Here is a 26,032-nt window from a genome sequence, read left to right on the forward strand (position 1 = left end):
TACAGAACTGGATGATACCCAGGTAGTTTTAACTGGCAATCTTTAAAAATATGATTGTCCGGCCAAGCCTGGTGATATACACCAGTAATCCTAAAGCTCAGGAGGTTGAAGCAAGAGAATCACCATGAGTTTAAGACCAGCCAAGACCACCTAGTGAATTCAAGTCTAGGCTGAACTGCATAACAGGACCTCGTCTCAAAAAAAATTGTCCAACTAGATATGAATTCTCTTTAACCAAAACCTGTGCTACATCATCCAGATTATCTATAAGGATATCTAAAGAAAGCTTATCAGACATCAAGCCAAGATCACATTTACTAGACTAACAAAAACTCCCTGATCTGTGAGGCCAATAGCCCAAGTTTAAAAAGTAAGTGATGTTTGTCTGGCGCTTATTTATTTTTAATGAACTTATTATGACTGATGATTTTTGAAGGGTTCAAAAACTACAGCTTATCAATCCTGATAACATACCTGAGATGAGCATCAAGCTTACTTTACTTGGGAAAAAAGCTCAGCTTTTTATTCGTGGGCATATGGTCTCCTTGTCTGCCAGGAATTGCCCTCAACCCTTGCCATGTGGTGAAGCTCTGTCCTGTCATCGTAGGAGGCAGACACCATTTCTCTCTACTGCTGAGAAAAACTAGGTACCAAGTAAACCTTCTGTGAAATATTGTTCTCTAGCTATGTCACTGGAGGGAATGTCTGCGAAATTCACCACATCTTCCCTGGTTTAGATGTGTTTTGAAATATGAAGTTCTCGAATCCCAGCAGTCCAAAACCAGACATCCTGTGATTCCAGACAGCTCAGAAGCACTTATTTTTAGAGGGAAAGAGGTTGCCTAGATCACCAGTTACCATTCTTATTGTCATTAAATTCTTCTTTGTGTTATCATCATGCCCATCTGCCACTGCAGCACTAGGGTAAGCAGGTGGGTATGGCCTGTGGGCGTAGAAGTGATGGGAGCTCTCCAGCCTTGGGGTCTTACTCTAGAACCCTGAGAGGGGAAAACCCCATTCATTGTATGGGACGTAAGGAACCATGTACAGTCCTTTCGTGAAGCATGCCCTCAGTACTCATCATTACGTTAGACCTAACTCAAGAGACATGCTGGAGTACAGGCAAAAGGGTGTGGAAGCAACCCACAGAGCTTCCTACTGCCTTAAGCAGCCATGAGCTGTCGGTCAGAATCCTATAATATGAGCATGTCAGAGCCAGCATTCTGCCCTCTGCCTTCATTTCTCCTTTTGCCTTCACAATTGTGTAGTAGTGCATGTGAAGGATGATGGGTTTTGAAATGGGATATCATCATAGAGAAAGAGAAAGTTGAGCACACTCTAGATATTTTGGGAGGGAAAATTGACATGACTTGCAGATGTGGGAGGATGAAAGAAAAGGAGGAACATAAATATGATAACTACCAGGTTTTTAGTTTCATCTTGTGAAAGGAGGTTTTTACCACACCAAGATGGGGAAGGCTTGGGTAGGCAAGCTAGAAGCAGGACAAGGAAATTAGCTCCATTTAAAAAATATTATTAAATAGAGATCTAAAGAAGACACTTGAATATATGAGTCCATAAGAGACTTGGGTAGAATTGCAAATGTTAGAGTCATCCATATATAAGTTCTACATTCAGCCAGGAGACTGGATAAGACTAGATAAAAATAGTGCTATGAATTTTGGTTTTGTTCATTGTAAACATGTATTTGAATATTTCGTGTTATTATCTTGTCCATTCCTAGCTAAATATATCACAGATCAAAGAAAATTATTTCCAAAGGAGATCAGTTTTACAGAATTAGACTCAGAATCTATAGGGACTACGGCAGACAGAAGAAAGGTACAGGTCCCTCTCCCACCATCCTGTGGAGGCTGTGGACTCACTTGTGCCTCAGCACCACCTCAGAAAGTGTCATCCTCCTGGCCCACTTCCAATGCAATTAATCATGTTAATATCTATAAATAAAGTGCAATCAACAGTTACTTTAACAGTGCATGCTAATTATTTGTAGAATCTGTCACTGAAAAAGGACATTTTTGCCAATTTTGTCATGTCTGGAGAAAGTATGGGGAATACAGTTGGATTTCTGAGAAAACAGAGTGATTGCATCATTAATGGCAGCTATGTAAGGTGGACCAGGTTTGGGCCATTAGTGTAGGACTTGTGAGAATGTTGCAAATAGAAGTACACGAACTGGATAAATGAGTTTTTGCTGCTGTGTCTTACAAAGTGTTTTTGGTGCTGTTGTTGTTTTACTTTTGAAAGAACAGGATTTACTTTCTTTAAGATCAGGATTTCTCAGTGAGCTGGTAAAGGGTGGGTGGGGATGGAGCAGGAAATGAGAGACCAGATGTCTCATAGGCTGGTGGCTCACTGGACATTTAAACAAAAAGCCCCAGGAAGCTACTAAGAGTGCAACACATGTCTAAGGATCCTTATACCTCTTCGTTTGTTCATGACTTCATTAGTGTAAGATGTAGTGCCAAGTGTCATGATACATGCCTGTAATCCCAGGCTCTTAAATGTTGAGGAAAGAGAATCACAAGTTTAAGCCCAGCCTGAGATACTTGGTAACTTAGCAAGACACTGTCTCAAAATGAAATATAAGACAAAACAAAACAAAAAGTCCTGGAACTGTAGCTCAGTGCAAAAACCTTGGGTTCAATTCCCAGTACCACCAAAAAAAAAAAAAAAAAAAAAAAGAGAGAGAGAAAAAGAAAATAATAATAAAAAAAGTCATCACTGCGTGGCAGCCCACTGGGAGAGGTGAACAAGTAGGCTTTCACCTTTAAAGAGTACACAGACTATTGTATGGAGGAAAAAATTCTTCAACCCTTCTAGGGCTTCTCACTAGTTCTCAAACAAAAACTGACAAAGACAAATTAACAGGAAAAAAGCATAACAAATTTATTTAACCAAAATTTCAAATGAGGCTTCAAAAATGAAGGCATAGGACTTGGGGCAACATATTTTTATGCTTATGTTTGAAGAATAATGGACAGCGTATAGAAATATGATTGAGTGTAGCCTACCTCCTTAGACTGATGGAAGGAATCACAACCACACATTTGTTCAGATCTTCTTGGCCTCTTTGTATTGTATTCTTTCCTCCTGAGTATAATGCAGGACCCTTTCTGGAATAAGGGTCTTAATGGCCTACTATCAGATAAAATAGGTCAGACAATTTCTTTATGGCCAACTCCAAAATAGAAAGGCAGGGAGGAATCTTTCTAGGTTTTATGGTTGGCTTTGAGGAAGAGGAGTTTTAGTTTCTAAGAACTAGTTTGACAAAAAGAGTTTCTAGTTTCTTTGAGCCACCATTAATGAGAAAGGGTAATAGATAAAGAATGGCAGGAGGTGGTCAGAAAGAGATTGCTTCTGAGGTCCTCCGTGTCCTTTAGTTCAAAGTACTTAGCATGGGGAAGCACCCTATTTTGGGGTATCATTTTCTGAATCCTAACACTTGTGAGGGTAATAATAGTAATAGCAGCCACATTCTATCTACTGTATGTATATGTTAAAAGTTTTTTTTTTTTTACATCCTTTGTATTTTAGGTATTAATTCTGTTTTCCAAATGATAAAGCTGAGGGGCCAGGGATTTAGCTCTGTGGCATTTATACGCCTGCCTGGTCATGAGTTCAATCCCATACAAAAAAAAAAAAAAAAGGTTCAAATGAGAAAGCTGAGAACAGAACTAAGGAATGGAGAAATCGCTTATCGCTTACCTTATCTAAGGTTACAGAATTGTTAAGTGATGAGTCAAGACTTGAACTAAGCCTCAGTAATTTAATTGCACTATATGTCTTCGCTTCAGGATCTTTAAAATGTAAATATTTAGCTCATTTATAGTTAATGTTGTTATTGAAATAGTTCAGTTTAAATTTACCATCTTAAAAATTGTCTTATGTTTATACTACAATTTTTGTTGATTTTGTCTTCTCTCTGCCTTTTTTTATTCTTGTCTTCTTTTGGGTTAGTTGGATATTTTAAAACACCCATTTTCTCTCCTTTGTTGGCTTACTAACTACAACTCCTTGTTGTATTATTTTAGTGTTTCCTTTGGGTATAGTATGTATCTTTAGCTTATGTAGGTTAACTTTTTAACAATTGTATTCTCGTATCTTACAATGAATAAGCCCAACAAAATGAGAAGTTTTGTTTCTCTATATTGATTTTCCAGTGCCAGGGATAACTTGAAGTGATCCTGCTTGGTTTATATCCTTGTTCTTTGTCCTAAGAAAGCACAGGAGAATTAACATTTTGATCCCTAAATTCTTGCAGCAATGCTTCTAGAACTTCATGGATTTGGGAAGAAATTCACCAGAGGAAGGAAAGAAGAAGAATGTAAAAGTACATTAGTTAGACCACGCACCCCTGGCAAACATCACAGGAAGGGGATACAGTTGTTAGATAGAGAGTTCACACATGCTTGCTCAAAAATTCCCAAAATATCTTGCCAACAGTTCTGAATTTTGGTCACACAAAGCAGGAGCAAATGAAGCATTTCTTTGTATGACATTCTCCTTCCCCTTGTATTCTCATGGGCAGTCAGTCACTGGTGAAACTTCTATGTATCTGATTCCTGTCAGGCTGACAAAGAAGCCAGATACCTCACCATTCCTTTGCATTTGACTTTTATCAGCATTTGAGGAAAACTTTCATTAAGAGTATATGCCCTTCTGTGTAAATCGGAGTTCCTCGACCTTGGCCCCATTGACATTTTGTACCAAATAACTCTTTGTAGGGAGAGGCTTCTTTTTGTATTGTTGGATGTTTTATGTTATCATCCTCCTGATTTGGACAATCAAAATTTTCTCAAATGTATTTTGGGGGAGCACAGCTGCACCTGGTTGAAAACCAGTGGTCTAAGGGAATATTTACAAACATCAAGATTTACACATTCGTACCCCGTGATGTTGTTCATCACTGCAGATTCGGCTCCCAATCTGGAAAGAGCAGTGCTGAACTCACAGTGTAACAGATATTAAAGGAATAAGTGAATGGATAAATAGATGGATGGATGGATGAAAGGAAAAAATGTGGATGATTATTCACTGTATTATTCTGGGGAAAGAAGTGGTATAGTAGGTATAGAGCTGAGAAAAGGGATATTTTACTAGTTTACTCGAAATTTTCTGTATTGATTTTATTATCATTTTATTTATTTATTTATTTATTTATTTATTGTCTTTTTCCTTTTTATCGGTACCGGGGATCGAACTCACAACTGCCTGCTTGCAAGGCAGGCGTTTATGCCGCTGAGCTAAATCCCCAGCCCCTACCATTTTATTTTTATAACTTGGAAAATTTTAGATTTCTTTTTAAATCACTTAGAGACCAAACCAAGCATTTCTTCTTTTATAGCAATTCCTTTAATTTTTATTTTTACTTGAAAAAGTATAAATGTGAGCTTTAACTATAGGTCACATTCTGAGTACACTATCAAGTCTGAGATTTGATTTTTTTTAACTCATAAGCAAATAGTCCTATAGCATAAATATTTATGAATAGGGTCTATTTTGGGAAAAAAATGAAACATACTTAGTACAGAAATAATCTGACACGTCACATTTAATTATGCACATCAGCCTTGAGGGCATGGACTGAACTGAGTGAGTTTGCATGTCCCAGACTTTATATATGAGTTATATACATAGTGCAGGCCCTCAGAAAATATATATTAAGGGGCTTGATTATGAGTGTTGTTGTAGTCAGAGTGACAAAACAATAGAGTTAATATTGGACACATAATGTATAAGATCTTTTTGTTATATTACCTAAAAAGTCAAATGCAGAAGAATGCAAGAGATCTATCCACACAATAGAGACCTAAAGGATCCAACTGAGGGCCTAGATCCCATGGCAATGTCCTCCATGAGTCCAGCTGCAGACCTAGGGCCCATGACAATGTGTCATGAAAGTCTGTATCGAGGATCTGCACTGAGATGGCCCAAAGGTCAGTGGTGGAAACTAGAAAGTCTGTGCCAGCAGGATGAAGGATCTGTGCTAGCATCCTGAGGAATCTGCACTGCAGGCAGTAAGCGACACTCAAAGTAAAGATCAGAGCTCCCCCAAAAAGTACCACAGCCATCCTCAGTGACAGTAAGAACCTTAGCTTCTCCAACAATGGGAACAACTCAGTTCATATTAGCAAAACTGGAGAAGAAGATGGCGGCTTGCTAGGTAGCTGGGTAGAGAGCCTCTCTGGGAAAAACAGCTCAGACGCTAGAATTTGACAACGTGGAGAGGACCTGACGAGTGGAGAGGCTATTCTCACGACCCCAGCAGGAATCTGAAACAAAAAGAAAAATAGGAAGAGGAAGGAAAAATGCAGGTGGAGGACTGGAGCTGTACGCACTCACTGAGACTGGTCCCGCACTGTGCTGGGTGCACCGTTGAGTTGTACGATTCAAGGTCACGCTGAAGCCATGGCCACCAATAATGGGAGTTGGTGAGTCCCGGGCCTCTGGCGGGCCCTTGGCAGGCCCTTGGCAAAAGGACACAGTGCAGCATGGAGTGGAGCCAAAGTAGAGAGCTGCATTAATTCGTGGTGAGTGCTGGAAATTGGGTCCCACAGCAGGTGAGGCTGGCTGGAAGACATCGTGGAGTGGGGCAGAGTCTGGTGCCGCGGTGGCATCAGTCAGCTGCCCCTGGCCTAGAGAAGACTGGTGGGATCAGCTTGGGCTCAGTCATGCCCCTGGTTGGGACCCAATAGCCAGGGATGAAAATTGTTCCAACCCTGTGACGTCCGCAAAGCACAGGCTAAGTTGCTGAAGGCACTTGCTGGATGACTGGCTCGGAGAAGAGCAGTTAGGCCACAGTCCCTGCATGCACTTCAGATAACAGCAAACTGGAGAGGGCAGCAAAACCCCAGGCAGCATGCTTTGGAAAAACTGTAAGCAATATGGAGAGGGCTTGACACCACCACCACACACCTGTCTGAAAGAAACCAGAAACATGACAACAGCAATGGATAAGACAAAACCTCCAGCCACTGACCCTGGGAAAATAAGCCCAGGAGAGGTAAATACAGAAGAGAACCAGTGCAGCAATCATGCAATATTGGCCACAACATCAGCGGACATAAAGAAATACCTTAGTGACTTCATAAATGAACTTAAAACTGAAATTCTAATCCAAGGGAGGCAAGATATAAAAAGATAAATAAAAGAAATGCTAAGCCCCTCTTAAGAAAACACAGATGGAAGAATGGAGGAACCCAGAAAAGGAAGAGAAACCTTTGGTGAAGAATATAAACAAAATCTAGAATGCATGATACAGATCCAAAGAGATTACCAGGAAATTAAAAACTCCATTGAAAGCTGGCAAAATGCCTTGACAGAAACTAAAGTTAGTCATTTGAAACTTGAAGAGAGATTTACAATGTGTGATCATGAAAGAAAAGACCTCTTAAAAATAACAAGGAACCAGGAAGTAACAATTCAAAGGCTAGAAGACAAGAGGATCTGTAACTTAAGAATAAAAAACATGAACGAAGAAGCATGAGTCACCACAAATGAAATATAAAGGCTATTCACAGAAATAATTAAGGAAAACTTCCCAAGCATAGGAAAAAGAAATGATATCCAGATAAACGAGGCATACAGAACTCCAACCAACTACAACTAAAACAGATCTACACCCAGCCATATAATAATCAAGATTCCAGAAATCCACCACAAGAACAGAATATTAAAAGAGCCAGAGAAAAGAAGCAGATCACTTACAAAGGAAAAATCATCAAAATAATGACAGACTTAACAACACAAACTATCAAATCGAGAAGAGCCTGAGGGGAAATAGTCCAAGCCCTGAAAGAAAATAACTTCCAAACCAGATTGATGTACCCTGAAAAACTCTCTCAAAATTAATAGAGAAATAAGATGTTTCCAAAATAAGGAGGAACTGTGGGAGTTCATCGCCACCAATCCAACCCTACAAAAAATACTGAAGGACATTCTAGAGAGAGAGAAAAAAAAAAAAATACCAGGATTCCAGCAACAGTGGCAGAGTGGCCTCAATGAACGGGGCAGACAGTGGAATGAAGGAAAAAAGTGGACAAATAATAGCAGAAAAATAGAATAACAGAGATGAGGCAGAGAAGGTGGGCTATAATCTCTAATATAGATAGCCTTGATACTAACAAAAAGAAACACAGGCAGAGTAGATTAGAAGGCAGAATCCATTGAGATGCTCTGAATAGGAAATATACTCAACCTGAAATTAACCTGAGGGTTAATAAACTGAAAGTCAAAGATGAGAAAACAATGCTTTATGTGACAGGAAACCAGAGAGAAATAGGGACAACTCATCCAGCAGCCACAAATAGTTTGGAAAGTTATGACACTTTTGGGCAGTGTAGAACTACACAGCTAGAAGGAAGGAATACCCTGTGGCTTTAGTAAGTCAAGGAATACAGCTCAAGATCATGCTCAGGGGTAAAAAGGTTCAGCACCACTCAGATAGATAACGGGTTGACCCCTAATCTAAAAACTAAAGGAACTAGTGGGACCCAAAATATACAAAGCATCCTGAAAAAGGAAAGGTGAGGAATTACCTAAAAAAGGAAGGCAGAGGACATTGTTAATTAGTGTATCAGGATTTAAAAGCCACAGTAGTCTTATCGCTCGTTTAGTTTGATTTTATTTTGTTCCAGTCTGTCTACTTATACTAGATTTGAGGGCACAGACAGCTATCCCAAAAATATCAGGCTATACTACTGCAACTATCCTTAATTTCCTATTAACTTAAACTGAAGCCCTGTATTACTTACATTGTCTTACTATGACTGATCTTATTTGAAGCTGGTTTGTTAGACTGCTATTTTGCTTTGACTGATTTTATTCAAATTTGGTATGCTTGATAGTATCAAGTCTAAAAGTAGAGGCAACTACTCTGAAGATGACAAGATGTAATAAGATACCCATTCCGGTTTGATTATAAACTGCTTTTGAAGTCCTACAATGTCTCCAAATTTGTGTTTTTATTAAAATAGCTATGTAATGCTATGTTCAATTATATTATATCTGATGATGTGGACAATTCTACTGAAAATAGAAAATAGACAATTCTATTGAAAATTCTACTGAAAAGAGAAAGCATAGTAACTACTGTAGATCACCTAATATTGTAGTTTTATATGTCTTTTTCATCTCATATTTTTCTAGAAATTTATTTTGTTGTCTTGTTTTGATCTGTTTTTCCCTATAATACAAAAAGAATAGATATACATGTAGAGATTCTCACATGAGGAGAATTTCTTTTTTTACACTTTTTTTTTCTTTTTTATTGGTACTGGGGATCGAACTCACGACCCCCTGCTTGCAAGGCAGGTGCTTATGCCGTTGAGCTAAATCCCCAGCCCCACGAGGAGAATTTCTAAACAGTTTACGGGAACAGATTATGGAATGCATGATGTAATGAACAAATACTCTGAAGAAGAAACACTAAGATACCCAGTGCTAATTCTGTAGCATTATGATATAAAATCTAGCAATGCTATTATTCACTGTTCAGAATGATATTAGCCTAGTCTCTTATGTTCAGTTTCAGACATAAAGATAAGGACAGCTACTACGAAGAGAATGAGAGACATTATGGCAGTCATTATTGACTTCCCCAATGTCAGATCTTGACCTAAAAAGCCTTCATCATCCTGTTTTGATTAAATTAGGTCTATAATGTTCAGTATGTATTCAATGTGTGTGAAGATGGGGACAACTATTTGGAAGAAAACTAGAGATGATAAGATAGACAGTGAAGATCTCCAGTGGTATTTAAAAAGAGAGAGAAAGAGAGAGAAAAGAAACATATTAGCAAAAGGGGCATGGCAAGCTTCTCCAGGAGAATCAACAGTATACCATTTTCCCCTCCAGTTCTCCTTTTACATGTTGGCAACAATCCTCACCACAAATGTTCACAGACATGACTTTGGTTGCCCCTATAAAAGCAAGATTTTTTGGACAAGGTGAGGTGAGAGAATAAAATAGGTGCAATGCAGCAATCTGTGAGAGAACCAGTCAAAGGGCAAAGGAATGGGCCAAGGAGTAAGGAAGCTGAAATATGACCTGTAGACTGCTGTAGCTTCTCTTTCTCTCTGTCACCTGCAGAAGATAAGTCCTGTCTTCAGAGGGAGCAGACTTTGCTCCCAACAATAGCAAGCCCAGCATCACAAAGCTGCCATGCGTAAAACCCCTGCTCTTGTAGGACTGTCCCCCCATCTGAGCCTCTCCCCAAAAGGCAAGACCTGGCCACTTGGGTCTCTTGAGAGGTTCCTGGGGACCCTGGCTTGCAAGGTAAGGTAATTTATTTGGGCAAGGCAACCCGTGCATGAAGACAGAGAGCAATCCCTCTGCCTCACCCACCAGATAGATTCCTTTGCCTCATCCTCCTGTGGAAGCAGTCAAGCTGGAGAGGTTGGGTGAGGTGACCTTAGAGAGCTGAGTCTGTGCTTCTAAAAATAGAAACATCCTTGGAGAATCCAGGAGGGAAGGGGAGGCTGTGGATATTGAGGGCAAAGACCTGACTCCCCAGAGTACTGTCAGTATGAAACTGTATTAATTAGACACAGGCACCCAGCGTGATAACCTCAGGTACCTCTCAGAAATTGAAACTAAATAAACTGGCTTTTTTTCTCTGCCTGGTTACACTCTCTGTGGGCTAAAAAAGGGAGAAAGAGACTTGTGTTTCCTGACCTATTTGAATGGTTGCATGCTGCCCAAGTTGCTATCTTCCACTGAAGAGGGGAAGTGGTGATTTAAAGTCACGTATGGAGAAAGGAAGAACTGTGTCAAGTGGGACTGCAGGGATAGGCAGCAGGGGTTTCTGGGGGCTGCAGCTCTGCTCTTCCATGCAGGACAATTCAAAGAATGAGGAACATCCAGGGCTGTAAGTATGAGGGGGTCACCGCCTGGCACTCGTGTAGAGTTCTATGAGGAGCTAGAAGATTCCAGGGTCTAGAAAACATGTGCTGGGGGGCACAGGTTGCCTGCAATGTTCTGAATGAGAGTAGGGATTGTGGAGGTGGGGGATATGCAGGAGTGTGCAGAGAAACTGGCTAATTTGAGGGGCTGTGTAGGGAAGCAGGATAGGTGTATTGGGCCTGATATAAAATACTGCAGGAAGGCATGTGGGGCAACGGGCAGAGTGCCTGGGCTAGGCTGGGGCTGCGGTGCAGCCTCTGTGTGAACTGTGATAGGATATGTGGATATGTGGAGCCATGCTGGGGATCCATGCAGGACCATTGAAGAGGTGCGACTTCCTCCTTGGAGCCTGTGTTCTGGGCTCTGGGGACCAGCGCCAGTCTCTGGACAACTGTGTGTGGCTCAACTTTGCTGACTAAAGATGGGCTGTGCTTCTCTAGGTGAGGCTTCTTTGCCCTTCTCTCTGTATCTGGTCTGAAAGACAGAGATGCCAGAGGTTCCTGAGCTGAAAAAAGAGGTGCAGAGTGGTTCCCGCCAGTGCGAGCCTGAGGCTGTGCCTCCTGCACACCAGCTGGAGACACTTTGTAATGCTTCCCTTTGTGCTTTCCCAATAGGACAATGTGGATCTTGGAGAGCTGATGTTTTCCCTCTGCTATCTACCCACGGCTGGTAGACTGACCATTACCATCATAAAAGCAAGGAATTTAAAGGCAATGGACATAACAGGAGCATCAGGTAAGACAGCCTCAAAATTAGACTTCCTCATCTGTTTCTAAGGCCATTCGTCATGAAATTTTTAACACAGTAATAAAGCACATTGGTTCTGGAACCAAGCTGCTTAGGTATCATCTCAGTCCTTCCGCCTCATAGCTGTGTGACCTTGGCTTAAGTCATTTAACCTCTCTGGACTTTATTTTCCCATCTGTAAAATGAGAGTAATAGCATGTATTTCATGGGGTGGTTGAAAATTTGAGTAATACATATAAAGTCATAAAAACAGATGCTGTATAATGTTAATTTTATTACTATTCTTTCTTATGGTTTCTCCCTCACTATACAGTCATAAATCTGAATGGGACCTGCAGTTTGCACATGCTGATATGGCTTCTTTTATTGGTTCCTCTTCCTCAGATTTCACTGTCAGGCTTCTAGAAGACAAAAGACCATCTCATCTTTATATCAGGGAGCTATACTGTTTGGTTTTTTTCATTGAGTCAAGCATGATCTCTTAAACTCTAAATCCTAACCCAAAATTGTCTCAACATGCAGTTCCCATGATAGAAATTCACAAACAACCTAGATAGGGACTCTCTCAATGTGGTTACAGACACCCAGTACATACTGGGTCATAGTCTCCAAAATCAAAGATATGATATGTGTTGTATTCTGTGCCCTGTTTTTCTAAGCAGAAAAACTGATGTGACCCCTCTGGCCTCTACATCCCTCCAGAAATGAGTAATGGGTTAGGGCATTGTGTCTGTACAGGTACAGAGAGATGGAGCAGTGAGGTTCTAAGGGACCAGAATAGGAGCAGAGGTCAGCCTTGTCACCTGTCCCTCTATCACAGTGTCACACCTATGCCAACCAATGTCTTTTCTCTCCGTGATGGATAATTACTTTTCTTTTTGTATCCATACTTTGGCCTTTACACAGCTCTGTGATCCCCTCCAATTCACTCCCAGATGATCCCCCTATCCTCTAGGAAGACAGGAATTCTAGGAATTCTTCTCTTTAAAACCTGATCTTTAGGAAAACATTGTTGGTATGGTTTAGAACTGGGGGCTCCAAGCCCAATGTGCATTTCCATCACAGTCAGGCAGGTTTCAAATTCTATCTGGAATGTTTTTTAATTCTGTAACAGATGTTTTTACACTATTTTTAAATTTCACACATTTTTAGAAGACACTGTCCTATGCTTTCTTTTGAATGAATGACTTAATTATTCTAACTCGTCACTGTCCTGGATACCACATTAATTAAAATCCTCAAACACCAGGCTGGTAAAGGAGTTCTACAAGTGAACTCCTAATCTCATTTATCCTCACAATGCCCCTGCTTCTGCTTTCTGTACAGATCCTTATGTGAAAGTCTCACTGATGTGTGATGGCAGGCGACTGAAAAAGAGGAAAACATCCACCAAGAGGAACACGCTGAATCCTGTTTACAATGAAGCCATAGTCTTTGATGTCCCTCCTGAGAACATTGACCAAATCCACTTGTCCATAGCAGTCATGGACTATGACCGGTGAGATACCTGCAGCTATGTCTCAGTGCAAGTCTGCTGTGCCCAGGGCAGCGAGGGCAGAGTGCTTAGTAGCCATGGGCTTTTACTGGTGTCCAAAGCCACAGGAAATGATGAACAGGTAGTACATGGAAGACAGGACGACAAGGAGTCACTGTTTTCCAAAGCATGCCGTAGACTCAGGTTGCTACAGTGACTCTCATTCAGCTCCTCCAGTCTTTCTTCCCTTCCTTTTATCTCCTTTGCCTCTACCCTTGCTATTTGCCTACTTCTTCCCTTTTCCATCTCTACATACCTCCTGGAATCTGCACTTGGAGAACTGTGACCCCTTGGGTCTTCCCTACAGCCTCACAATCCTGTCTACATTTAGGGGAAAGATTCCACTCAAAACAGTAGAATGATTACTCTAGCCAGACCATCAATATTTCCAAATACTAACTTCAATCTTTTTTTCCCTTCTTTCCTCCTTGCAGCCTGTTTAATAAAGATCATTTCCATCCATTTAAGTCTGAAAGCAAACACAGAAATGTTCTCTTGAAAATGCTAGAATCAGTGTGGGTGACAGGGTACATTAAAATGTATAAGATGCTAGACTTTTAATTAATACAGCACAGAGAGATATTTATAGCCTGCATTGTAGCCAATTGTGTATTTAAAGGACAGATTTAAAAAACAGTCATTTTAATATGCAAAGGAAGTACCAACAGGGAATTATACATGTTAAACCAGTCATTAGACTGAAATGCAAAGTCTCTTTTTAATTAGAAACCTCCCACGTGGTCTGGGCACAATTATAAAAGAAAAAAATCATTCTGACTTCTAATATAATCTTACAAATATTATTTGTAGCTAAAATTTTTCCACATACCTCTGAAATGTCATCAAGGCGACTTCAATGAACTAAACACTTTTTTCCAACACAGCTGTCCTTGGATGAGACAGCCCATGCTGAACAGTAACACTTGTCACATCTCCTCTGGGCAACACACAACACAAGTGGTGTCAAGCCCCAGGAGGGGATGGAGGGGATATTATCCACCAGCTATGGACGTCTAGGCCAGCACTTTTCAAGCTATTTGCCAAGTTTCTTGCATTGACAAATCTGATTATGTGATCTCTGGCTCAGTTTAATTATTAGTAAACTCATGAATCTGGCCTGGAAAAATCCATAACAGAATCCGTGGGGCTTCTTTATACATCTAATTTTAATGAGCATAGATTCAAATACCCTTCATGCTACAAACCCCATGTTTGAATCCTCTTTGCCACTCACACACAAATAGAAAAATTACTCATTTTTTGCAGAAAAAAAAATATGTGGCCGTCGACTCCAAAGAGTTAAAGGATAACTGATACCTTTATGGAAAAGATTTTAATAACAACAAAACATCACTAATAAAAAGAAATTGTCCTAACGCAGAGACCTACCCAGGAAAATTTTCAAAAATATTAGTGCTAAGGCTGTAAGAGCCAGTATATTTGCATAGTTGGGATATCAGGCTGGGCCAAAGAGTAAAAACTGGTCTCAGATGGGAAGAGGGAAGTGCACATGATGACAGCATTCTGTAGCAAACTGAGAGCAAGGAGATCCAGGAGCCTCCTCCATGCTATGCTGTTTGTGGGCTCAACACCCATGACTGCAGCCTCAGAGCTGCTCCATTACTCATCCTTGGTTGCCTCTTGTAGGAATTTTGGTGGCCACTGTTACAAGAAAAGTCTTTCAGATGGGCTCCCTATTTACTATATGGGCTTGAAGTCCAACCCAGTTCTAGAACCAGAAAAGGTACTCTTAGCATATATCAGGAAATTTTTTGAACATAGGGTTCCTGGGAACAAAATAAACCATGTCAGCGTTAGGAAAGCCAGGTACAGCATCAAATCCCAAGTCCTGTTGGCTATTAAGGTTGGCCTATAGTTTTTACTTAGGGAGTAAAAAAACAGCACTTCCTCTTGTGTTCCATCAGTTTAATTGAATAGCCATTGCTCCTATATACCAAAATTTTAAGAAAAAACTATTGTGGGCCATTTTCACAGTGTAGGTCACAATGAGATCATCGGTGTGTGTCAAGTAGGCAACGAGGCTGAGAGGCTGGGCCGAGACCACTGGAGCGAAATGCTGTCATACCCTCGGAAGCCCATCGCACACTGGCATTCCTTGGTGGAGGTAAGGCCCGACCCCCGTGTGCTGTACTTCGTCAGATAGTAAATGCTTTACTGTTGAAATGCAAGAGCACCAAAAGTATCAGAGCACCGGGATCTACCTCAAAGATACGTTTCCCTGGTTACATTTCCTAGGACCTGCTTTCAATCTGAGGTTCAGTCTGTACTCCCATCAGTCTAGTAAGTTTTGAACATTATCAGGGATCATCACTCATTTTGATCGACTTTTTAAAAGATCAAAATTATCTGATTTCACATCATGGCTTTGGGTTGGCATTCAGAGGGCATCTGCAGAATCTGGGTGAGTGTGGCATTTTAAGCTATCAGGTGTTGTCTTGAGTCTGTTGTTGAGCCTGAGAGAAAAGAGGTCTTTAATCCAGGAATGGCTCTGGCACCAATTGTGATTCTGTGTAAACTGGTTAAGTATCAGGTTCAACTTTATATAATAAAAAACAATGCACTACAAAACAACAGTAGGTAAAATGGAATTTTCTTTCCTATATGCAAATGATCCAGAAGGAAACAGTGTGCAGTGTTATTACGGTGAATCCAGGATGAAAAGAGACCTAGATATCTTCTGTCTTTCTCTTCTACTGTCCCCATTGGTCCCATTGGGATTTGTTTCCTTCAAGTCACTTCATTATGCAGTGTGGTGGCTAAGTTCCAACCATCACATGTTTTCCAGGCCATGAAAAGGTGTAAAAAAGCATGACTTTCAGCAAGTCTCTTGGTAGCGAAAGATGCAAAATATATTCTTTTTGTTCGGTGGCCAGCTGCAAATAAGATTTTATTTGTAGGAAAAGGAGGGTAGCCTACCTAGAGGCAACTGGCCACCATTCCGGTACTTTCATCCTCATGCATTCACTCATTCTGTGTCACTGTTTATTCATTCTTCTCTCCTTTTTTTAAAAGAAAAAAACCAATAAAAACAATGATACAGAATTTCAAAACAAGGTAATAAGAAATCAACACTGGTTAATATATTGTGTCATTATCTTCAGACTTTAAGACATAGGCATGCAAAATTGATCATACAATATAAGGACAAACCATTCTTCTCAATGAACTAAAAGAAATGAGTAGTATAATTAGCCTAACTATTTTGAGTTTGTGTGTGTGTGTGTATACATTTATCTTTTTTCTTTCCCATCCTTTTCCCCCTACCCCAATTGTTCTTTCCTTCAGGGCACAATATCTTATACCTTATGGATATTAATAACTCTTTGAGTTTCTTACACTAGGAGTACAATAAGATATTTACACAAGCATGTCTGATTTATTTCACTTATGACTGGTTTTTAGTTGCATCTATTTACTTATAAAGGCCTGAGTTTATCATTACTTATAGCTTAGTAGTACTCCATTGTATAAAAAGACCACATTATCTTTATCTGTTCTTTGGTTGATGGACATTTGCATTATTTCCAAGATTTAACTATTTAAATTGTGCTGCTATAAACATGAGTGCACATACATTGCTGTGGTGTGATGTTTTTAATTCTTTTGGGAAGATACTTAGAAGGGGGAATAACTGATTCCAATGGGACCTCCAATCCTAATTTTTAAGGAATCTCCACACTAATATTCACAGTGATTGTACAAATCTGTACTCTACAACAGTGGAGAACAGCTCTTCTTTCACTGCAGCCCTGCCAGCATTTATTGATTGATTTCTTTTTTTTTTTGGTCTTTTTCCTTTTTATCGGTACCAGGGATTGAACTCACGACTACCTGTTTGCAAGGCAGGCGCTTATGCCGCTGAGCTAAATCTCCAGTCCCTATTGATTGATTTCTTAATGATAACCATTATTTCTGGGGTGAGATAGAATCTCAAGGTTGTTTAAATTTCTCAAACAACTAATGATGTTGAACATTTTTTCATGTATTTATTTGCCATTTGTATTTCTTCATCTGAGAAGTGTGTATTCATCTCAGATGCCCAGTTTTGGATTGGGTCTTTGAATTTGGGAAGGGGGGCTGATTTCAATTATTTATGTGTTCTAGGTAGAAGTCTTTTGTCTGAGGAACAGTTGGTTAAAATTTTCTCCCCATTCTGTGACTTGTCTTTTCACTCTGTTGGTGATTTCTTTTGATGTGCAGAAAATTTTAATGACTTCCCTGTGGTTAATTCTTTGAAGTTCTTCCATGCAACTTGTGCTTTGTCCATGAACTGTCTGCCTACCCCTATGTCTTCAAGATTTCTACTTACTTTCCCTTCCAATCAATTTAGTGTTTCTGTTTTGATATTTAGATCTCTGATCCATTTTGACTTTAGTGCACTTTAGTGTTTGGCTTGGGGAAAGCCAGTTTTTCCAGCATCCTTTACTAAAGAGGCTATCTTTCTTCCAGTGAATATGTTTGGCCCTTTTATTAAAGATAAAGTGGAGGAGTGTGTTTGTAGTTGTACCTGCATCTTCTAAGCTGTTTCATTGATCTTCAGGTCTGTTTTGTTTTGTTTTGTTTTGCCAGTACCATGATGATTTTATCACAGTAGCTTTGTAGAATAATTTCAAATCAGGGATGTTGATGCCTCCTGCCTTGCCTTTGTTGCCCAGGATTACCTTTGCTAGTCTAGGACTCTTCTGATTCAAGAAGAAATTTAGGAATGTTTTCTCTAGATTTGTGAGCTATGTTCAAGGTATTTTGATTGGGATTTCATTAAATCTGTATGACAATTTTGGAAATATGATCATTTCACAATGGTAGTTCTTCCTATCTATGAGCAAGGGATATCTTTCCACTTTCTGATATCTTTTGAGTCTCCTTTTTCAGAGTACTATAATTTCAGTGTATAGATCTTTTACTTCCTTTGTTAGATTGATTCTTAGATATTTTACCATTTGGATGCTGTTGTGAGGGATATGGTTTCCCTGATTTCTCTCGGTGAGTTTGTTGTTTGTGTATAGGAATGCTATTAATTTTTGAGTGCTGACTTTGCATTGAGCTACACTACTGAATTTCTTTATTAAATGTAGAAGTCTTTTGGTAGAATTCTTGGGGTCTTTTATGTAGAGTATCATCTTATCTTAAATAATTTAACTTCTTCCTTTCCTCTAATTATTTCTTTTATTTCTTTGTCTTGTCTAATTGCTCTGGCTAATATTTTCAGAACTATATTCAATAGGAGTGGTGATAGTGAATATCTTTGTCTTGTTTCTGATCTTAGAGTAAAAGCCTTCAGTTTTTGTCCATTTAGTATGATGTTAGCTATTGGTTTGTCATGGAAGGCTTTTATTCGATTGAGGTAAAGACCATCTATTATGATTGTCTCTGGGATTTTTTTTTATCATGAATGTATATTGGACTTTATCAAAAACGTTTTCTGCATCTATTGAGATGATTATATGATCTTTGTCTTTGGCTCTGTTGGTATGATGTATTATGTTTGAGGATTTGCATATGTTGTACCATCCTTGCATTCCTGGGATGAATGCCATTTGATCATGTTGTACAATCTTCTTGATGATTTTCTGCATTCTGTTTGCTAGTATTTTATTGAAGATATTTGCATTTATGTTCATTAGGGAGGTAGGCCTGTAATTAAAAAGATTGGGCCTTTCTCTGATTTTGGTATCAGGGTAATACTTTCCTGCAGGAATGAGTTAGAGAGTATTGTTTCCTTTTAAATTTCTTTAAAGAGTTGGAGGAGTATTGATGTTAAAATCTTTTCTAAATTTCTTGTAGAATTCATCTGTGATTTCATCAGGACTTGGGCTTTTTTTTGTTGGTAAGTTTTTAATTATATTTTTAATTTCATAAACATATCAGGTTATTCATAATTTTTATATCATTTTTATTCAGCTTTGGTAATTCATACATTTCTAAGAATCTGTCCAATCTGTTTCCCATCCTATTTGAGTAAACATATTCAAAGTAGGTATTGATGATCTTCTGAATTCCCACAGGATCTATAGTGATTTCACTCTTCATTCCTTATTGCATGAATTTGAGTTATTTCTTTCTTTTTTGTGGCAAGGTTGGCTAGGAGTTTATCAATTTTATTTATTCTTTCAAAAAAGCAACTCTTCAATCCATTGATTCTTTGTATTGTTAAAAATCTCAATTGCATTAATTTCTGCTCTGATCATTATAATTTTCTCCATTGTATAGACTTTGGGCTTGACATGCTCTTCTTTCTCTAGAAGTCTGAAGTACAACATGAAGTTTTTTATTTGTGCTCATTCTATATTCCCGGAGTGACAATTCAGTGCTATAAATTTCATTCTCAGGACTGCTTTCATAGCATCTCACAAGTTCCATTAAGTTGTATTTGCATTTTCATTTGATTATAGATATTGTTTAATATCTTCTTAAATTTTATCTGTGATCCATTGGTTGTTCATGAGTGTATTATTTAATTTCCACGTGTTTATGCACTTTTTGCAGTTTGTTTTGTCATTAATTTCCAATTTTGTTGCTCTGTCATCAGCCTAATATGCATGGGATAATTTTCTTTGCATTTACTTAAGTATGTTTTATGGGCTAGTATATGGTGTCTTTTAGAAAACATCCCCATGCTCAGCTGAGAAGATGCATATTCTCATGTTGTTGGGTGAAACATTGTAAAAACCTCTACTAAGTCCATTTGTTCATAGGTTTGGTTCAGTTCTGTTATTTCTTTTCTGATTTTTTTTGTCTAATTGATCTATCTCTTTATAACAATGAAGTATTGAGGTCTTCCATTACAGTTGTGTTATTGCCTGTTTGATTTTTCATGTCTATTAGTATTTTGTTATATAATTGGGTGCTCCCATATTTGGTGCATATATATTTATGATTGTTTTTTCTTCCTCTTGAAGTTTCCCCCTAACAAGAATGTACTGAGCTTCTTTACTCTTTTGATCATTCTTGGTCTGAAGTTCACAACAGAGTAGCTACCCTTATTTTTTTCTAGCTTCTTGTTGCATGTAGTATTGCTTTCCATCCTCTGACATTCAGACTATGAATTTGTTTTTGAGTTAAATGTGTTTCTTGTATGCAGCATATTGTTGTGTCTTGTTTCTTGATCCATTCTGCCAGTCTGTTTCTTTTGATTGGTCAACTGGGGCCATTTACATTGTGGTAATAACCAGTATGTATTGACTTGTTATTTTTATGTTATTTTTCTGCTCTTGGTTCTCTATTTTTTGCCTTTGTTTGGTTGCTTGCCTTGCTTGGTGGTTTCTTTCTGTTGTTGTTCTTGGGATTGTAGTCATTTTTGTCTTTTCTAGAATATCCTTCACTACCCTTTGTAGTGTTTGCTTGGTGGTCATGAATTTGTTCAGTTGTTCTTTGTCATGAAAGTATCTTATTTCTCCATTAATTTTGAAAGAGTTTTTCTGGATACCTCAATCTGGATTGGAAGTTATTTTCTTTCAGAACTTGAAACACTTTACTTCAAACTCTTCTTGACTTGACTATTTGTGTTGAGAAGTCTGTCATGATTCTAATTAGTTCTCCTTATGGGTAATCTGTTTCTTTTCTCTAAAAATTTTCAGTACTGTGTTTTTGTACTGAATTTCTGAGATCATTATTATATATCTGAGTATAGATTTATAACTGTAAACTGTTAGCTGTAGTTTTATATGTCACTCATCTGTATGCCAGATTCTTTTCCCACACTTGGGGAAATTTTTTGCTATTACTTCTACAAATAGTTTTTATGGAGTTTGTGTTGACTCCTGATTTTTCATTGACACCTATTATTCTTACATTATTTTTCTTTACATAGTCTTGCAGCTGTTGAGTTGTTGATTCCTGATCTTTTGTTCTTTTCAAGAGATCTTTCCTTTTATAATTGCTAGCCACATCCCTGTCTTCAAGGTCTGAAAGGATGTCTTCTGTTTTGTTCAAGTTGATTCTGCCAGCTTACAATGGAATTTTTAACTTCCTATATGTCTGTTTGAATCCATTTCATGCATTCTATTTCTTTCCTATATTTCTTTCACAGTTTCCTCACCATATATTTCTTTATCTGTCTCTATCCTAGATTTACCAATCATTTTCTTTGTAAATGTTGACATTTTTTATTTTACCTTAGTGATTGTTTCTGATCTTATTTTCTTCATAGGCTCATGATTTTGTTTCTTTACTTCAGTTGCTATCATTTCAGAAATGTCAGGTGTACATCTTCCAATTTCTTCTATGTCAGTGTCTCCTGGCCTTTTTCTGGGTGGGGAGAGGTCTAAGATTACATTTTGCTTTTTTGTCTTGTCATTTTATGTTGGAAAAATTTTTTTATTTTGCTTCCTATGGTGATGCTTGTGAGTTTTTAAGTAGGTAGCCATATTACTAGTATAAAGGCCTCTCTAGGAAAAGTCTGTTCTTCAGGGATGTCTTCTATGTATTAGATTCTTGGTTTGTGTTTGTCCCAAGATCCTATCATTTCAGTCTATTAAGAGTGGGAGATTGGTATCTGTTTGGGTCAGTTTCCAGCCCTTTTATATACAGCTGTGGTGAGGTTATTACCCTAGAGCTTCCCAACACTGCTACAGAGGATAGAACATCTGACTATAGTAGATACAACATCCTAGCTGAAGTAGTAAAATTAGCAATATCTGTAGCACTGAGCACAATTTAGAAACTGACAAACTATGGTAACTATTGATTTTGTGTTTTAGACCATAGGAACAAAGTCTATCATTATGTAAGAGACCCAATCATCAATTAAGAGTTTGTATGCAAAATGTTTCCCCTTGGTAGGGTGGTTTATACCCTCTTGTGGGGATTTAGGGATGATAACGTATAAAACCAAGATAATTGCAAAGGAAATAGAAACAAGTCTGGGGGACAAGATGATTGCGCAAGATTTTGGAAACTAAAGAAAAGGATACAGAAGAGTGAAGGAGTATTTGAGTGACTATATAAACTTGTTCTTTGAGTTTTAGGGGATAGGATTAATATTCTGTGCCTGAAGTTCTCCCCAGCCATTTAGAAAAGAGAAAAAATGGAGAAAAAAGAAAGGAAGGAAGAAAAAAGGGAAAGAGGAAAAAAGAGACAAAAGAAAAGAAGACAAAAATGAGCATGAGGGCCAATTATGGAGTACTGGACTTTCCCACACACACTGGTTGCTGGTCCTCTAGTGTGGTGGGAGGAGCCAGATACCTGGATTCCTGCAGAGAAGCTGGTTACCAAGTCCTCAGCTTCTCCCTGCACTGGCTGCTGGTTGGTGGTGTGGTGGGAGGACCCAGACACCTGCACACCTGAGGGTAAGCTGGTTGCCGAGTTGTAGGCTTTTCCCTATACTAGCTGCCAGTTCCTCTCATTTATTTTGTTCATTGACTCAATTTTATTCCCTCAAAAGTAATTTACTTACTAAGCAACATTTCTGAGAATCAAATGTCATTTAGATATAGAGAATACAGTGATGAATAAGAAGCTCTCTCTTCTCTTGTAACCTTTACAGCTGATAAGAGAAATAGAAGATAGTGCATAAGTTAATCATTAAAGTGCAGACCATGAGCATTATCTGTGCAAAGTAGTACCAGGGCAGAGATGAAAGAGGCATTTGTTGTGTTTGGAGGAGACTTGTGAGAGCATTCTTGCTTTCTGCTCTGACCAAATGAAAAGACCAGAACCCCTGGGAACAAGGATACTGGAAAGCAGTTATTTATGAGAGTATTTTGAGTTCCAAACAGGGACCATTCCTTGGTTCTCCTGGTGATGGAGCCATTCCCTCCCTGCACAGTCATCCTGAGGGGGTGGGATCAGAACCTTTGCCCAGTGTCCGCCATTGATAGCCAGGTGTCTGCTTAGAATAAATGTGTGGGTCCACTGTGGGAGAGACAGCAAAATCCCTAGCCCAGTTCTCAGGACAGAGGGACACTTACTTTGTTGGAATGGGTCAGGAGGGAGACTCCAAGCATCAGGGCCTCTGAGTGTATTCAAGGAGTGCCTAAGGCCCCCTAATTTGCAGGCTCCTAAAGACATCTTTGCCCCTGGGCCATGAAAACTAAGACTTTCTTTCCTGGACTCAAAATTAATCCCTAAGAGAAACTCAGAGGACCTTGGAAGCACTTGAGAAATAGGTGGGAGACCGACACTGACTAAACTATACCTCACTTCTTCAAGTCCTTGTAGAATTCTCAAAGAAAGTCATCTATGCACTCATTAATTTGTCCAGGCCTGCCATGGACAATGGCAAATTGTAGTAGACTTCTGCACCTTAGAACTCATAGCCAACTTTAATTCTTACTTGTAATTAGTAGCGTCAAAGTTGTGTGACAGGAAATAGGAAAAGGATAAGAATGAGGGTTGTGGAAGAGCTGAGAGCTGAGTCCTCATTCATACAAAAGCAGTTCTTCTTCAATGACCATAGCAAGGGAGGAACTCTTAGTGAGAGTGGCATATCCGGCTCTCAGCAGCAAAGGTGTTACTCAAAAGAAGGGTAGAAAACAGGCCTTGGAGTCTTCCTTCATTGCTGAAGGGAAAGTGCTTTGTGACTTGGGTCACCTGGCAGATCTTCCTTAAGCCATGAGTGTACTACTTTTTGCAAATCTTTGTTCAATAGTTATGTAAGTGAGAAGTAAATGTCTTCAGAGTTTAACCACTGAAACTGGGGAGTCATTTGCACAGCAGTTAGAATCACTTTGGTCCTCTCTCAGTTGTTGCAACAGAGCTACGGAAATGAACTGCCTGCGCCTTAATAGGAGGGCAAACGGGGAGGAGAGCACTCCTTCCTTGTTGTTTTCTGTCTCTTTGAAGTAATGCCCTGGACTCCAGATCCATCCCAAGAGGAGAAGCAATGCTTCCCCTTTTGGAAATAAACATGTAACTGGCAGAATTGGGGCAATGGTACCAGAAGAGATGAAAAGCAGCACTAGGAGGCTGGCCATGCTTTGCTGGCCACAGTTTGGGCAGAGAAGGCTGTAGACAGGGCGCAAGAACACATACACACTGGGGCTGGATGGACCTAGATTCCCAGTGCTCTGCTGCTGTGTGCTGGTTGTTTCTCCTTCTGCTTCAGTCTTCTCATCTGTAAAGTAGCCATAACAGTGTTGCTGTTCTAGGGTGACTGGGAGGCTTAAACAAGTTAATTTACATGAAGTGCAATACCATGGCTGGCACGTAACAATTCTCAGTGACTTTCTCAGTTACTATTATCATGTATGTCATTCATTCTGACAGGCTTCTGTGTGTCCTCCTGGAACTGTATCAGACAAGGAAATGCCATCTTTAATGTTTGCATTGGTCATGGATAATGACAGAGAGGCTAAGAACCCCCTTCCATGAGCCATCATCTCCATTGGGGGTAGGAGAAGTCACTGAGGACTTGCAGACAGATACACTTTAGTTCTGTTTCTTTACCACTTTTCCTTTGCTGTAAAGATAAGTTCCTGTTATACTTTTAAGTTTCTGCTTTGGATCAAAATCACAGTCCTCTTGATATGTGCGTATGTTTGTATATACACACATAGCATATGATAGAGAAGCAGAGATAATGAAAGGAGGAGTTGGGATTTACTGTGACAAAAGGCTGGCCTGACAGATCTTCACTGCTGGGTACTGAGGTACCAGGTTAGGATTGAACCCTGAACCCTGCAGGGGTCTGGCAGCCTACTCAGGTTGTATCCAGTATACCCTGACTTTGCCAGGGCAGGTAGCAGATGGAGTCTTCAAAGCCAATGAGTTCAAAAATCCGTTACTCTATCAGGGATTCTGGATGGCTTCCCTGCACACTCAAAGGTCAGCCAGTACCGTTTGCTTTGCTACCCACAATGTCAAAGGTTTAGAAAGTGGTGTAACCTCCCTTAGAGCAGGGCCCTGGGAATTGGCGGTAGGAGTATCCCCCCATGGAGACATAGGAGGCAGGAGAGTGCCAGAGGATCCCTTGCTAGAGTGCCTGTTTCTGGACAGCCCAGACTGGAGGGTGTTGGTCTGGTCATGTTGCTGCATGCGGAGCTGACCTACATCATGAGCTTCGAAGGAGAATAATAGGAAACAGTTCCAGGTGTTCGTCATTTCCGTGTGTAGCAGTGTGCAACTTCTGTGTTAATGAGTAGTAAGCTTGATTTGATGAAGAAAACAGAGGCAAACAGCATTTGATTAAATCAAATTTTACTTTTCTAGGCGAATGAAAGAAATGAATACAATCAGAACATATGTAGAAAAAGATCAGCAATGTTACCCTGCTTGACAGAGGTGAAAAATCCTGACACCGAAAATTCTACTCAGGAATACTCAAATGTGGCTCAATCTTCCTCTTTCCAAATCTGCCTTTGTTCATATATGTGTGTTATGCTTAAAAGATTCTGCACCATTCTGGCAGTGTGCTGGGACCATCTAAATGAGCCTGCTGCTCCTCTTTACTCAGGGTTATACAATTTCCAGTGTAGTGTGGAGCAGTTATGGTTCCATACACCCTGACATGATCAGAATCTTATCTATCACCTTCAGCCTCATTAAAGATATAAATTTAGGGCTGTAACTGAAAGCATGTACCAGTCATCCAATCTTGTCTTGAAGTTACACTGTCAAACTATTGCTAGATATTTATCAGATCCTCAGCAGAGCCTGCATAGAGTCTTTCAGGTCCACAATTCTCAGGCAGGTTCTGCAGGTTGGGTCATGGAAACGGGACCTGATCTGGTACCCAATCCAACAGAAGTTTTAGGAGTAGATTTCTTGATAAGGGTCCTAGCAAGACAGAGGGACTGACAAGAATAAGTGCATGGCTTTCCACATGACTGTGAAGTGATACAGTGAACCATGTAAGCTCTCTGTTGT

The 26,032-nt window shown here is 39.5% G+C and overlaps 1 protein-coding gene across 2 annotated transcripts in view; it reads left to right on the plus strand.

Moving 5' to 3' along the window:
• Syt9 (synaptotagmin 9) overlaps positions 1-26,032 on the plus strand; it is a 187,714-nt gene that overhangs the window by 118,474 nt on the left and 43,208 nt on the right. Inside the window, exons 4-6 of one of the 2 annotated variants that reach the window (XR_010049865.1) lie at positions 11,541-11,661; positions 13,000-13,171; positions 15,208-15,332. Coding sequence is in view for 1 of the 2 variants with exons in the window: in XM_003462437.5 (XP_003462485.3) it covers positions 11,541-11,661; positions 13,000-13,171; positions 15,203-15,332 (423 nt within the window). In the remaining variant the exon portion in view is untranslated. Of the gene's footprint in view, positions 1-11,540; positions 11,662-12,999; positions 13,172-15,202; positions 15,333-26,032 lie in introns of both variants that reach the window. The other variant, XM_003462437.5, reaches the window with a different exon arrangement.

The sequence above is a fragment of the Cavia porcellus genome, unplaced genomic scaffold (assembly GCF_034190915.1).
Source record: "Cavia porcellus strain 051 isolate PalLab524CR breed Dunkin Hartley unplaced genomic scaffold, mCavPor4.1 scaffold_9, whole genome shotgun sequence".
In the NCBI taxonomy this organism is placed as follows: Eukaryota; Metazoa; Chordata; class Mammalia; order Rodentia; family Caviidae; genus Cavia; species Cavia porcellus.